The following is a 16,840-nucleotide window of genomic DNA, read 5'->3' on the forward strand; positions in this document are numbered from 1 at the left end:
ATAGCTAACCCACATCACCACTAAAATAGATAAACCTGTTTCTCAGGTTATAAGCAAAAGTAAATTATTAATCCTTGCCAAAGAACAAGAATGTCAATACATACATTTATGATACATAGTTTACTCCCTCACCCAGGATGGGAGTATCCCTATAGAAGCTTCAGTAAACTTATCACCTGTTTACTATACATCAAGAGAAAGACTACAGTAATGACTCTTAATTGTGGCAGAAGTGGAAAGGGTGTTGCTTTTTTAAAAAATGTTTCAAACCACTGGATTAGTCCTATAAATACAAACCACTGGATTAGTCCTATAAATACAAACCCTTTCTGGCAATTTAGTGAATGATCCAGCAAATAATTGCTACTATATGTGGGTAAGTCAGGAAGAACTGATATAAAACTGTTTTTTGATCTCACATACTTTTTTTAAAATTGGTGTTTAGAGAGAGGAAGGGGAAGAGAAACTTGGATTTTGTATGTGTCCAGACGGTATCTATGTGTGAAACCTGCAACCTTGGCATATCCGGATGACGCTCTAACCAACTGAGCTACCTAGCCAGGGCTTATATATAAAACTTTCAAGTGATGTGATAAAATATTTAATGATCACTCCCAATTTAACTTAAGACATCTCAAAAATTTCTATTTGAAATTCATGAGTATATATATATTTTAGCTAATAAGAATAGAAAATCAAGTCCCTACTTTGTGTTTATTCATCCGATGTTTGTCTTTTCCTTCTGGGATGCCTTCAATCATGTCATTTTCCTCTTCTTCATCACTGTCATCAGCATTTTCTAAGAAATTGAATGTCTCAAGAACATCACCAGGCCTGTAAAAGGGGAAAAGGATGAATCCAAATATTCCAATGGTTACTTCTAATACTTCTTTCAGGTTTCTATTTTAAAACAGTACTTGAAGGTAATATAGAGATTCAAATGACAACCTATTTATAATGTACTGTCTAAATATTTTACCAAGAAAAGCATTCTAAAAGATTATTTATGATAAAGTAAAAGTGACCATTCCCTGTGGACTGAGTTTCTGCAATGTTTATTGTCCAAAGTATTTTAAGTAATTACTTTATCAAAATAAAATCCTCAAAATAATCCTTGAGTATTATTACTCAAATGTATTATTATTTCTCAAAATACAGCCATCATAAGCAAGTAACTTTAATTTAGCATTTCTTATAACTCTACAACCTGTTACAGCTTGGCCCAAATATTAATTTATCAGGCTGCCCAGAGGTAAAGTTACGGTAAATCAGTTGTAGAACATTCCAATCCATTTCACAGATTTTCTTACCTAGAAAACAGGATCCTTAACATACTAAAGATAGCTGCCTGAACTTCGCCAAGTCACTTAAACCTTTTGGCTTCAACTTCTTTACAGGTCGGAGAAAAAAATGTGGGAGTTGAACTAGATGATCTCAGATATCCTTATCAACACTAAGAGTGCATGGTAACAAAAAATATATATACAAAACTTACAGTTTTCTTCCTCCCTGATTGGTTCTATAAGTCCAAATTAAGGACATAATACAATTCAGACTATTATTTTTAACAGCCCTTTAACATGGCATAGGGTTTTAATAGGACTATTACACTCTACCTAAATCTGGCACATTGTTTAAGGACCTGTATAAATATTGAATGCAAAAAGAGATTGTGCTTCCAAATGCAAGTCAGTAAAAACAAACACAAACCTACCACAATAATAAAACACACTTTTCAGCTCAGTACTTATAATATCTTTAATATCTGAGGATTAAATGAAAGGCAAAAAAAATATTTGACGACAAAAAATAGAAAATAGAATATACAGTAGTAAGTCCTCACTTAACATTGTTGACAGGTTCTGCCACTTTAAGGAAATCAAAGTATGAAACCAATTTTATCAAAGGCTAACTGACATAAATAAGAGTTAATTGAAACAATGATGGAGGGGGAATGGAGTGGACGGGGTCAGTGGGAGGAAAAGGGGGTATCTATAATATTTTAACAATTTTTAAAAAAAAGAAACAGCAATGAAGGGAACATTATTTGAGGACTTGCTATAATAAATTTAAGATATGAGAATTTGTTCTGAACTTTGATAAATTAAGTGCTACTATCCGATAGAAACTTCTGTCTCTAAAGTAAAAACTCTTATTTTAGATTTTAAAATTATATTTGATTACAGCAATACATGTGTATGGCTTTAATAAAAGATAGAATTGATGAGTTAGACTTCCCCAAATTAAAAACTTGCTCTCTGAAAGACAGAGAATTTAAAGACAAGCCGATAGACTGGGAGAAAATATTTGCAAATCACATATTTGATGAAGAACTTTTGTCCAGAATATACAAAGAACACTCAAATCTCAACCATAACAAATAATAAAAACGATGAAATTATTCAAATATACACTATCAAAAGATACAAGGATGGCATAAACAGATACTGGACATCATTGCTCTCTGGGAAAATAAAAATTAAAGCAAGCATGGACTGTGAAGGGCCTAAGACTTGACTCTACTTGCATGCTAACATGCTGTTTCTTTTGAGATGTTTCTTTTTCCTGTTTATGATGATGGACTTTGTATGGATCTTTTTCCAGTAATTTTATAGTGCACTTGGGGGGAATCCTTTCAATCCAGAAAAAAAAAAAAAATCCTTGGAAAGACAGTCTGTAAATATTCTAGAAATTTTTCTTTTATTACTACCTTAGCAATCTTGTAAATACCATTTTACCTTTCTTCCCTTCTGAAACTCCTAGTCAGATGCTGGCTCTCCTGCACTGATCTTTGAATTTTCCTAGCTTTTCAGTCCTACATCCTCTTTTCCCTTTTCTGGGAAAGTCCCTCAACCTTATCTTCCAAGTTTTACAAATATATTATTTCTATCACACTTTTTAGTCTCTATTAGCTCTTTTTTGATCTCTGACTTTTAAAATAAGCTGCGGCTCAATGGCTGGAGAGTCAGCCAGTGCACCAAAGAGTCCACAGGTTCAATTCCTGGTCAAGGGCACATACCCGGGTTACAGGTTTAATCCTGGGCCTGATCCCAGCCTGTTTCTTTGGGGCACACCTGGGGGGTAACCAATTGATGCTTCTCTCTCTCTCCCCCTTCCTACTCTATGTAAAATCAATGGAAAAACATCCTCGGGCAAGAATTAACAACAAAAACATCCTATTTACTTTGTAGATGTATCATCTTATCTTCACTTAGTCCTCTCAAAGATTAATTACAGTTTCGAAAGTCTTCTGCTCCCTCTTTTCTCTGAGTTCCTTTTTTTTTTTTTTTGGCTCCTCTGATTACGAATTTTCATATTCAAGTCTTTCATTAAGTGTTCACATTTAAGAGTGAGGCACTAAAAAGATAACAGACATGTTGTGTACATGAATAAGGCTTGTCAAGCAGCTGGCTTTACTTTTCCACGACAGAGGCCTAACCATTTCACTGGCAGACAGAAATTGTCAGTCTCAGTAGGTCTCTTCTATTAATCTGATCAATTTCAGTATCCCCGTCTGGAACAGATGTAAGACCATCTGCCAACACATCAGATGTCAAATAACAGAAGAAAACGGGGGATCTCCCAGATCAGTTGGAGATTTTCACATAATCCTGTTTTCAGTACAGTAACTGGCCCCTAGACTTGCTTGATTTCTTAAGAAATCAGAAATCACTGGTTCAACTTCACCAGAAAATATACCACCATTTTTTGGGATTAGGGAAGGGCGTTCAAATGGCTGCACAGGATAAAAGAGTGATCTGAGATTCTAATTGCATCTTAGACCAATTTTCTACTCAAAGCCCTCTTTGGTTTAAAGACCCCAGATATACCTGAGATGTCTAATTCCTTAGCCTCTGGAGCTTTTCTAGCATTTTGGGATCTGAACTGACTTGCTCCTTTTCTTCTTCCTATTGCTCCTAACTGCATTTAGATTTAAGCTCAGTTCACATTCCTCCATTTTCTTTCCAGCTTCAAAAACTATTAAATTCTCTCTATCTAATGTACAGTACCTTCATTCTTTCTATATATTCAATTTTTTGTCATGTGTCAATGCATCTTAAAAAGCCTTTTACTGTCATTTTAGCTGAGGTTCCAAAAGCCACATAAGTAAACTGTGCCTTTAATCTACCATGCTTAAGTAAAGTCTCCGTATATGGTACATTATATTTTTATAATTTTTTTGGTTAACTATTTATTTACTACCCTCTGTCATTCCAAAAAAGCAATAAACAGAAATAAAAAATTAATATATCCAGATGAAGGAAAAATAAAATGAAATCAAGGGTAAGGTTGCTAAGTTTAATAAAAGGCTAAAAGAGAGTACATTTTCTAAGGCAGGGGCATGACAGAGGGAAAGGGGACCCCACAAATTTGGCAAGATTCCAAAATGAATAAAAAGAGAAAGGAGAGAAACTACTAGAGCTTTATAGGTAAATCAGATCAATGACTAAAAAGCAAAACAGGTTTTTCCCAGTTACAAAATCTAAGACAACTCTCCCCCCCAAGGAATCTCATAAAGTGAATACTTTGTGATATGATACACTATGCACCCACAACATTCCCCTACAATAAACCAAAAAATACAAGTGACATTTACTCACCAGAATCTAGTAAACCAGCAATTTTTAACCACTGTGCCACAAGAATTTTTAAAACATGCAATACCTGACTATTTAGTCAGGGGCACTGACCTCTTTTCCCTTAGATTGTGAAATAAAGAAATAACAACAGCCAACACAACAGCTGTTTGGTTGAATGAATCAAAATTATAACTATTTTTTTGTCAGACTGGCAAAAATATATTTTTTGGTGTTCCAGAGAATTTTAGTAATTAGTTTATGTGCGCCATGAGATAAAAAAGATTGAAAATCGCTTTAGTAAACATTACTCTTTGTGGGGCTACCTTTCAAATGGATACACAATATTCAATCATAGCAAACAATTACTATGTGCCAGACATTGTTCTACATGCTGACACATTAATTCATTTCTTCCTCACATCAACCCTATCATCACCCTTTCACAAATGAGGAAACTGAAGCAAAGGTAAAGCACCTTGCTCAAAGTCACAGCTAGTAAATGGTGAAGTCAGAATTCAAACTCAGTCTGCCTGTCTTCAGAATTCACATTCTAAGCCGTCATGCATACTGCCTCTAAAAATATGACTTAAAATTTACCATTCCTCCTCTACCGTTGAACTGCTTCTAATTTTTTTTTTACTATTATAAATAAAAATGAGATAAATATCTTTTGCTGAAATCTCCATGAAAGTGTCAGATCACTTCTTATTTCTTGGGGTTTTCAAAGGCCCTGATATAACTGAGTCATACACACCTCTACCAGTGCAGACTCAGAATATATAAGTATATTCATTAAAAAGGAAATCAGCCTTAATTAAAAACAACTATTATCTAAATGTCTGTGGCTGAATGAAGAAAATGTAATGTGTGTATGTGTGTATACACATACATATACACACACACATACAGAAGAACATTAATTAGCCATAAAAAACTATAAAAATCTTGTCATATGCTACCACACTGATGAACCTTCAGGACATTATGCTAAGTGAAATAAGCAAGTCAGTCACATGAGGACAAATACTGCATAATTATACTTAATGAGGTATTGAAAGTAGTCACTCATAGAAACAGAAAGTTGAACAGTGAAGGAAATAGGGAGTTGCCATTCAATGGGTATAATGTCTTACTCATTCAAGATAAAGTTCTAGAGATGTGCTCTACTACCTTGTACTTATAGTTAACAATACTGCACTATACACGTGAAAAATTTGTTAATAGGACAGATCTCATGTTATGTGTTTTTTGCCACAATAGAAAAAAAAGCTTATTAAAGTCCTAATCTTGCAAAGGCAAGAAGCTTTATAAGATAAAGTGTGTTGTGTATCTTTAATTCATATTCATATATAGTACAGTAAATTGCATTACTCTAAAATATAAGTCCTATGAACTACTAGCTTGGTTAGCTAGTAACTTTAGTTAAAAATTCATAATACTTTTTCTTTTCCTCTTATACTACAAAAACACTCTGCTTCCTGAAACCCAGAGTAAAGAAAGTAAGGGCTCTATTAGATGCTAAATTGCTTTTATTAGAGATCTTATTTCTCAGAAATAAAAAGCCTAAACAAAAGGCTTATGTTAATTTGAAAGTTATAGAACATGTTTTAAATAATTGTACATCAGGAAATATACCTTAGATATGAAATAATGCTAGTTTATAAATTGTACATATTAATTTCTTAAGCTCTAAATGAACTCATTTGATTTTCTCCCCCATTCTCTTTTTCTTTTCTTTGTCCTTATAACCTATGTTATTCAATGTAATATCTAATGGTAATAAATAAATAAATAAAGTTCCAACTGCTTGACTCCTTGCATTTACCAAGTCTGTATTAACCAAAAGTATAACCAGTAGACAGTAAACAAGTACTGACAAGAATGTAGAGAAATCAGAACTCATAAACTTCTTGTGAGAATGTGAAATAATTCAGCCACTTGGAAAAAGCATCTGGAAATTCCTCAAAAAGGTAATCAGAATTACCATATGATTCAGCAATTCCACTCCTAAGTATATATCCAAGACAACTGAAAACATGTCCATGCTTGTACACCAATGTTCAAAGTAGCATTATTCTAAAATGTAGAACCAATCATAATGCCAAACTGGACAATGAATAAATGAACAAAATATAGTATACTCACAATACAGAATATTATTTGGCAATAAAAAGAAATAAATTACTAACATGCTATAACATGAATGACCCTTAAAAATATGATAAATGAAAGAAACCACTCACAAAATAACCATTTATATGAAATGTCCAGAATAGGCAAATCTTTAGAGACTGAAAGTAGATTAGTAAAGTTGCCTAGGGGAGGTGTAGGGGTAAGAAAAATATAGGAGAGTAGGGGTAGTGATAGCTAATGAGTATGGGTTTTCTTTTTAGAGTGATGAAAATTTTCAAAACTTATAGACTGTGGTGATAGCTAACAACTCAGAATATCCCCCAAACCATTAAACTATATACTTTAAATAAAATTTATGGTATATGAGTTATATCTCAATAGAGACATTAAAAGAAAACGAGTATTTGGTAGCTTTCTGAACCCAAACAGAATGAAAAGCCTTGTTCCTTTCACACTATAGTCTAACCATTGCTATCCTGGTTAGAGAGTAGCATTATAATTTATTGAAAATACTCTAGCAAAAATTTAAAAAATCAGGATGTTAAAATAACTCTGAACTACATGACATCACCCTTAAATTTTAATTTTACACCTATTTCAGAACTACTACCATATTAAAAAGCACCTAAATGGAAAATTTGCCCATGGTACCATTTAGGGGAGAAAAGTCTTTAAATTTGAACTGTATCTGCTTTAAAAATTGTTAACAGTAGTAACAAAAAGCTAAAAAGATTTATAATACCCATTATATAAGCAATGTTAACCTACAAGTATAGATCATACCTTTTGATTTCTTGTCCTTTTTGCTTAGGAGATTCACCTCCATTCAGGATCTGTTCTAAATTCTTTGTTTCTACTGATCCATTTGGTTCTGAATTGGACAGTCCAAGTAATGACCTTACCCGCTGAGACCGTACATCTAATATTGTATCTGTGTAACCTACTTCCTGAAGATATCTATAAGAGAAAATTAAAAATATTAAACCCCACATATTGTTAACACCAGCAAACTTATTAACTAAAAACTACAAAGGATTTTAGAAAAACCCATAATCCGATAAAACATACTTTTCCTTTGCCTCAATAACTGTCTTCTCTATAGACTAATTCCAGTTTTAAGAGAATAAGGCCAATTACAAACCAAAGTTAAAAAGCCAATAGTGCAGCCAACACTAATCAAGGGCCAATTATTGAATCCTAAAAAGCCCTAGAGCCTTAAGAGGCCTTGAGAAGTTGATGTTATTTATATAAAGTCTAGAAAGTGGTAAGGAATGAGTAGAACTAAATCTCAGAATAGTGACATGCTAGTTTTAAACTTGGGTTCTTAGCCAGAGGTAGATGGGCGGGTCACTTCTTCTAGGATCTAACATCTCACTGCATTTCTATTATCCCGTGGTCTTCAAACTTTCTATATATCTAAACCGAGTACTTAATCCAGGTTCCAGGATGACATTGAAAAAGAAGAAAGGGACCAGATTATGGCAAAAATATAGATGATATGCCCGGCCAGCGTGGCTCAGAGGTTTAAATACATTTACAGAAAGGAAAGCAAAAAATTAAGGGAGATCTCACCTGAAAGCCTTCCTATTTTCAGCAAAGCAGAGCCTGAGGTCCTCTAATGACAGTAAGGGAAAATGGGCCAAATGTAGCAAAAGTTTAGAATATCCGCTGAGGGCGATGGGAGGAGGTAACCAGGATTATGGAGAAAGGCTCTTTGCAATGTTTGGACAGGAAACCATGAATATGTAAGGGCATTCATATGATTTTGTAATTTTTCTCCAAGAATTATTCTATTTGCTCACTTAGTTACTTTTCTTATTTATTTTAATGCTCACCTGAGAATATGTTTATTGATTTTAGAGACAGGAAGGGAGAGAGAAAGAGAAGCATCGATGTAAGAGAGGAACACCGACTGGTTGCCTCCCATACATGCTCTGACTGGGGATGGAACATGAAACCTAGGTAGGTGCCCTGACCGGGAATCAAACCCACAAATCTTTTGGTGTATGGGAAGATGTGCCAACCTACTGAACCACCTGACCAGGGCTCTTCAAGAATTACTTAGAAGTAAAAGCACGACAGACTGAACCAGGGCTGGGGATGTTGCAAGTAGGTATAGTAATTTGACTGCTGGGAGAGGGGTAAGCAGTGGGCAGCAAAAAATCAAAGGGTTCTAGCAAAAGGGTGATGGATAATGATGTCTAAGTTGGGCTTAGGGAAATGAAAACAAAAAACAAGCAGACGAAAATAAAATAAAACCAAACACAGGGAGAGAGGAGCTAAGGAGGAAAATAAAGTAGTCAAGGTCTAAAGATCAAGGTAAAGTCAGAAGGCAAAAACATGGGAATTAAAGTGAGAAGTGGAATTTAAGATAACTGTTGGATCATGGACTACTCCAGAGGTAGGGTAGTTCTAGGTAATAAGGTCAGGGGTCTGAGCACAGTTCACTGGGTTACTTAAGTATAGGTAAAAATGTCTAGAGTTGAGAAGGTTGAACAATAGTAAGTTACCCAAGATATTGGGAGTACACAAGTACCAAAGTTTCAAAACATAAAGGAGAATAATAAATAGATAAAAGATAGTAAGATTTGCCACAGAAGTACTTCTAATACAACAAAGAATTCAAAAGTCAAAAAGGTTCCTCAAAAATTCAAGTAAAGGTAGGACTTGGTAAATCACTTCTGAAGTTTCAGATAACCAGTTAAATTCTTTCTCTAAACCAGTCTCACTCAAAACCAAATATGTGAATTTTGCAGTGATGAGAAATGGGAGTGTCTACAAGTATGAGTTCTATACTGTTTTTGTTCTGGCCTTCAAGGCATCCAGTTTTTATCACATTCTACCCCACAAATGAAAAAACAGCATCATCCTGAGAACACTCAGAGGAAATAAACTTTAAAAAGATCCAAGCATCTAACAAAGCATTTCAAAAGCAATAGGAAAACTATATGCATTGTCCCACTATCATTAATTTTTCACTTGAAAAGTGAATGAATATAGGCACTTCATACCTAGATCCTTAAAACTGAAAATGAGCCATTACTCACTGTCTTAACAGTTGTCTGCCTTGCTTCCACGTTAACTGGCTATTCTGAGGCGCTGTGGGAGCTTCTGTGTCTTTGGTTTCTTCTATAAATGAACAACAACAACAAAAAGACAAGTTTCGCGCACATTATTTCAAACTGTTGAAAATACTGCCAAAGTTCTCTAAGGGGCAAATTCCCACAAAAATACACCTAAATATTTTATAAAGAACAGAAGAAAATTAATTTTTATTGAGTACTGGCTGTAAATCACACTCATTTCAAATGTGTTTACCCCAATAACCCAAACGCTTAGGTACTACCTTTCTTGTTTTAAAATTAGGAAAAGCCACATGTACATTAACTATAACATAATTTATAGTTCAAAAACCAAAGGCCCAGGCTTTGAAATATGTTATTATTGTAATTACTTTTCTAACTATCAGAATTCTGAGTTGAATACTTTTGAAATTAAAAAGCTATATTTAATATTTACAGTAGCTATTCAAAAGCAACACAGGCAAGAAATTAGGTATATATAGTAACTTAATTTTGAGTCGGTATCAGTCTATACTAGAGACTTTACATAGTCAATTTCATTTTTAGAACTAAAAGTTGTACTACAGGTAAAAAGTCATTTTTTATTCTCAAGTAACAAAGTATATATATTTTAAAAGTTTAATAAATAGTATAATTTCAGGTCAGTTAAGCTCTGAATAAGTATCCTTAAACTGAAATTCAAAACTACTTATTGGTACTATTTTCCCATAAACTTCCATTATAAAAATAAAGATAAAGCAGAGAGGGCCATTAAATATCAGCCCTCAATGAACATTGAGAGCTTAGAATGAATCACAGTTGTTAGGCTCCTAGGCTCCTTGGAGTCATGTGAACAAATACTTATTGGTAGTAATTCAAATACTCTCTACAGGTATTACTGCTCTAATCCTAACAATCCCATTATTAATATCTTCTCATTCTTCCCCTGCACAAAGGAATTTCTACAATTTCTAGAAATAATTTTTTTCATTCTAATAGTCCCCCTATTTTTAAATTCTTAATTTTTTAATTTATATCATTTTGGTTATTTTTAAACTGCATATAACACAATCATAGCAGAAAAAAATACATTAAAAAAATACAATTGCCCCAAATCCTATCACAAAAGTTAATACTTAAGACTTTATCATTCCATATTTTCCATATGAAAATACACACAGAAGCTTCTCCCCTCCTTAAAAAAAATGGGCAATACGTATACTGTATTATAAGCTGCCTTTAACATTTAATGTATCTTGAACATTCTCTCTATGGCAATAAATATGGATTAACATCATATAAAAGGATTACCTAAGTATTCCATAGAAAGTATGTACCTATTTAATTTAACTAATCCCCCCTAATGCTGAAGTTAGTTTCCATTATTCACTATTATAAATAATGCTGCTAAGGATATTTCTGAAGTACATGGTAAGCGTACAGGCTCAATGAATTTCTGAACACAACCATGTAACCAGTACCTAAATGAACAAAACATTGTCAGCATCCCGAAAGCTTTCCTTGTGTCCTTTTCCAGTCAATAGATACTCCCAGAAGAGCATCAACACTATCCTAATTCTAAAAACTAGATTAATTTTTAAATTTAATAACATTAAATCAATTATATCAATTTTCAATTTTATGTGAATCAACCATGTTTGTCAGCTTTATAGTTTGTTAAACTTGTTGCTAAATAGCATTCTGCTATGCTAAAATATGACAATATATTTATGCATTCTAATGCTGAAGAATATTCAAGTTGTTCCTAGTTTTTTGCTACTAAAAATAAAATATAAACATTTTTATACAAGCCTTATGATAAACATAGGTATGCATTTTAGGGAGTGGAACACCTAGGAATCGAATTACTGGGTCACAGGGCATGCTATGTCCCCTTTAGTAACATCAGTAACAAATCAATTTATAATCCCAACATCAGTAGGTCTACAAGTTCTTGTTCCACATCCTTATCAACACTTGACTTTTTCTCTTTTTCATTAGGCATTCTGGTAGGTATTAACTATATTATACTCTGGTTTTAAGCGTATTTCTTCAGTAACTGATAAAATTGAGCATCATTTCATATGCTTCTTGGTCATTTGTAAATACTACTTTATCAGGTGCCTTTTCACATCTTTTGCCCATTTTTCTATTGTTACAGGTTTTTAAAATCTAAATGTAAAGAAAAAGCTCTTTACATATTTGGGTGCTTGGTATTACTGAGATGGGTATAAAAACATGCGTATCTTGTACTTCTGCCAAATCAGTATTTTGCACATTTTCTCTTTTTTACATTTTGCTTTATTTTGGGCATATGAAAGGCAATAGTGATTCACTTAATGTTTATCCCTATCTATACTTTGATGTAAATGATTTTATCCCACTTTGTTTGCATGGTGTTTCTGACGATCCTTTTGTTTGTTTTCCCACTAAACATCCTGAATAGTTTCCTACCTCTGTAAAAACAATCTATTTTATTACTATTGTGTCTTCTATAAATAAAATGCTTGAATGTTATTTTATTCCTCAATTTGAGGAAGTTTCAACAGTTAAGTTTAAAACAAGTTTAAAAACAAATCTTTTATCTGACTTCAGATGTGGGCCAGAGAGATTTATCTGCTAAATGATTCTGCTTTATACAAACTGTTGCACTGAGACCTGCTAGCCCACTCTGACTATGGTTCTAGGAACAATGTGGCTGCAACAAGTCTCCTTCCTCATATTTATGCAGACCAAGTTGGGGACAGCCCTTGAGTTCTAGGAAGCAATGACTGATTTTCTGAATACTCTAGCCATATTAGAAAATGGAGAAGACCTAAAAATAAATCAACTGCAGGTTATTTGTGTGAGGTGTTTCTGCCTAGTTCTGAGTATTTAACATCAAACTAAAAACCAATTAACTAAATTTGTAAAATTTACTGTAATACCTAACTAAAAAAAAATCCATACATAAGTTTTACTATAGGAGAAGAAAAATTATATATCTGAAAAGACATCTTTTTCTTGTCTTAGTAACCAACATCTAACAACAGCATACAATTCAATTTGTGCCATCAAAATGTATATGTAAATGGGTTCTAAATATACCTGAGATATTGCTAGTAATATTTCAAATATTGTATCATATAAATCAAAAGATACCTTATTAGACTTTAGACTACTCCATTTGTAATCATATGAAACCCTAAAATTAGCTATTTCCTATATCCAGACCCCTTCCCTGCGTAACTATCCATCAGATACTACTTTCAGACTCACTATTCACTATATGTTTAGAGCAAGGAGATAATTTTTTCTTTCTCTTATCCTTATTTGGCTGCCTCTGCAGTTTCCAAATTAAATCAAATTTCCAATTTTTAACAACTAAACTGAGTTAATCACAGCTTCTCCAGACAAAAAGTTTTTAATAATAAAAAATTAAGCTTATATAGGATGGGACAAGAACGGCCTACAGGTAGAGAAAGAGTTATTATTACTTCATTACCATCCACCTCTAATTACTACCAAAAATGTACTCACAATTTTACACAGGTTTCAATACAATGAAAATAGAACAAATAACCTTAAGACTGAGATGTAGACGAAACTACTTACTTTTATTCACTTATTATTTTCCCCAAATTTTAGACAGTAGTACAAGAGTCAATCATTTGATCAACCAATTCTTTCAAAGGAAAATAGGGGGAAAGAGAACATGTTTGTTAAATAAAAATAGCTTAAACCAACTATTCTTGGGGGGGGGGGGGGCAGACAGAATAATAGAATTTACCTGATTCAAAGGTTGGCATTTTCAAATCACCTTGGTTCAGTTCTGTGCCATATTTTAATTTGTGATATTTTGCCCTGAAAATTTAATAATAAGTTGTTGAAATTTTTTTTTTCCTTTTCTACAAAGTTAAGTAATTACTGGTAGGTTTCTCCAATAACAAATAAAACATGATATGAATGTGTTTCTTTCACACTTTACTTGCAAAGGAAGCTGGAGAAAAAAAATGTATTGCTATAAAAAAAAAAAAAAAAAAGATAAATTACCCAACTAACATATATACCCAAGTAAAAAAAGAAAATTCCACAACTTAGATTCTATAACAAAAGATATTTCAATTTAAAGATTTCAACCTCTTTTTCTTTTCTCATACAACAATCAAATCAAAATATCATCTTGTATTTTAGGAAAGGTTTTGTATCTTTCAAAGAACTTTCAAATACCTTGTACAATGATATAAAAGAGAATAATAATGTTCTAATTTATTCATATGATAAAATGAGACACACATACCTTTCTTGTTTTAATGCATACTCTAACATCTTTATTCTTCTTACTAAATCCTTCTTCAAGTTTTCTTGACCTTTTCTTTCTCCTTGCAAAAATGCTATTCGGGCCTAAAAATATAAATGGTCCATTTATTTTCATTTTTTGTTAACTATACAAAGGGAACTGAAAAAACGAAAACAATAAGTGTAAACTCCTGCACTTTTATTCATGACAGCAGGACTTAAAATTCACAGAAGTAGTCAACAAAACTTTCTGTTAGGTAATACAATCACTTTAAAAATAAAGATAACTACAAACTACCTGCTTATAATCCTTAAAGTCACTAAAACTAATAATTTTACATAATCTTGAATGAAAATTTTATACAAAAATAATTGTATCTAATACCTAACAAATAAGTCACAAGGAACTAATAATATACTCACAAGTAGAAAAATATTTTCCCCAAAATGAGATATTGTTTCAAAAACTAGTAATAAGTGCCCACTGTCATTAAAATAAGCTCTTCCTTATTATCCTTTTTAAAAAATCATCCACAACTCCCTGACACCTGAGAAGTTAGAGATAGCTACTAACACTTCAGCTACACAACACTCCTAAATACAAGTTTCAAACTAAAAATAAAGGTTCAGGAGGAATGGTAAAAATTCAGAACCTAATACAGATGGGGCAAAAATAGTTTTACAGTTGTTCATATGGAAAATACAATAATTAATAAATAAGAATAAACTCTGTGCTTGGAGTACTCACAACTGTAAACCTGCTTTTGCCTCTGTAGTCGTCTAAGATTCTAAGAAACAAGTAGCATTTATGACTCTCTCAAGTTATGGAGCAAAGGCAAAATATGTCAATTTCATACCTCAATATGTCATTTTCAGCCTCAAGAAATTCAGATTTTTTACTGTGTATTAGTTGGTTTTGTTTTTAATCCTCACCCGAGGATATTTTTTCCACTGCTTTTCAGAGTATGTTGGAGAGAGAGAGATTGGGGGAGAAGAAACATCGATGTGAAAGAGACACAAACACATCGATTGGTTGCCTCCCGTACCTGCCCCAACTGGGGCCAGGGATCGAGCCTGCAACCAAAGTACATGCCCTTGGCTGGAATCGACCCAGGACCCTTTAGTCCTCAGGCCGATGCTCTAACCACTGAGCCAAACCTGCTAGGGCTTGGCTGGGGTATTTTTTTGTTTTTTTTTAATTTTTTAAATTTTTATTTTTTTTCAAATATATCTTTATTGATTTCAGAGAGAGGAAAGGAGGGAGAGAGAGAGAGAAACATCAATGATGAGAGAGTCACTGATCGGCTGCCTAGCCCGCAACCCGGGCATGTGCCCTGACCGGAAATCGAACCCTGATCTCCTGGATCCTAGGTCGATGCTCAACCGCTGAGCCACACCCGGCTGGGCATGTTTTTTTTTTAAAAGAAAAAGAAACCATGAGTCACATACTATAGAACTGTATGTGACTCCAATTTCCAGATCTTAGAAGCACTCTACCATTAGCCATGGTGTGGCTCAGTTGGTTGGAGCATCAACTCTACACGGAAAGATGTTGGGGTCAATTCCCAGTCAGGGTGCAGGTGGGAAGCAACCACTTGATCTTGATCTTGATCTTGATCTCTCTCTGGCTCTAATATATTAACTATTAAAGTTTGCAAACCTCCTATAACCAATACCAAACAAAACAGACTAACCAAAAAAAGTTACAATACAGCCCTGGCCCATGTGGCTCAGTAGCTGGAGCACTGGCCTGCACACTTAAGGGTTTCGGGTTTGTTTCCCAGTCGAGGGCATGCATGGGGGGGGGGGGCACCCAGTCTATGTGTCTCTCTCGCCCTCTCCCCCCTCCCTTCACTCTCTCGGAAAAGCAATGGAAAAAATATCCTCACTCCTTGAGTGAGGACCAAAAAAAAAAAAAAAGGTTACAAGACATAAAGAAAGGTATTACATATTAATAAAAGGTTCAATACAACAAGATTTTAACAATTATAAATATCCATGTACCTAATGCAATAAAAAATTGACAGAATTAGAGAGAGAAATATAGATAGAGTTTCATAATAATAGCTGGAGACTTCAATACCCTACTCTCAATAACAAACAGATGAAGCAGACAGAAGATAAGAAAACAGAGGACTTGAACAATGTAGTAAATCAATTAGATCTAATAGACTTATCAGAACATTCTACCCAACAACAGAATATACATTCTTCTCAAGTATACATGGTATAGTATCCAAGATAGAAGCCCACAAATTAAATCTTAATAGATTTAAAAAGATACATATCACAAAAAATTATCTCCTCTGACCAAATGGATGAAGTTCAAAATCAGTAACAGAAACAAAACCAAAAAAGTCACAAAAGTGTGGAAATTAAACAATGCACTATTAAACAACGAATGGAACAAAGAAAACACAAGGAAATTAGAGAGGGATGAAAACAAACACAACATACCAAAGCTTATGGGACACAGCAAAACAAAGCAGTGCTAAGGGCAAAATGTACAGCTATAAATGCTTACATTAAAAAAAAAACGTAAGAGAGATCTAAAATCAACCACCTAACTTAACAGCTTAAGAAATCAGAAAAAGAACTTAGCTAGCAGAAGAAAAGAAGTACTGCAGATTAAAGCAGATATAAATGAAATAGAGAACAGAAAAACAGGAGATAATAAAAAGAGTTAACATCAATCCTTCTGAAACATTTCCAAAAACTGAAGAAGGAATACTCCTTAATTCAATGAGGTCAGCATTACCCCAATACCAAAGCCAGTTAGGACACTAC

The 16,840-nt window shown here is 33.5% G+C and overlaps 1 protein-coding gene across 3 annotated transcripts in view; it reads right to left on the reverse strand.

Moving 5' to 3' along the window:
• The window catches only part of STRN3 (striatin 3), a 95,532-nt gene that overhangs the window by 46,095 nt on the left and 32,597 nt on the right, over positions 1-16,840 (reverse strand). For all 3 annotated transcript variants that reach the window (XM_087823299.1, XM_087823298.1, XM_016209508.2), the window contains exons 2-6: positions 14,055-14,158; positions 13,545-13,618; positions 9,761-9,842; positions 7,497-7,670; positions 708-834 (exon numbers count right to left, since the gene is read on the reverse strand). In XM_087823299.1, coding sequence (XP_087679425.1) covers positions 708-834; positions 7,497-7,670; positions 9,761-9,842; positions 13,545-13,618; positions 14,055-14,158 — 561 coding nt within the window. The remainder of the gene's footprint in view (positions 1-707; positions 835-7,496; positions 7,671-9,760; positions 9,843-13,544; positions 13,619-14,054; positions 14,159-16,840) is intronic.

This window comes from Miniopterus natalensis, chromosome 1 (genome assembly GCF_054644295.1).
Source record: "Miniopterus natalensis isolate mMinNat1 chromosome 1, mMinNat1.hap1, whole genome shotgun sequence".
Taxonomy (NCBI): domain Eukaryota; kingdom Metazoa; phylum Chordata; class Mammalia; order Chiroptera; family Miniopteridae; genus Miniopterus; species Miniopterus natalensis.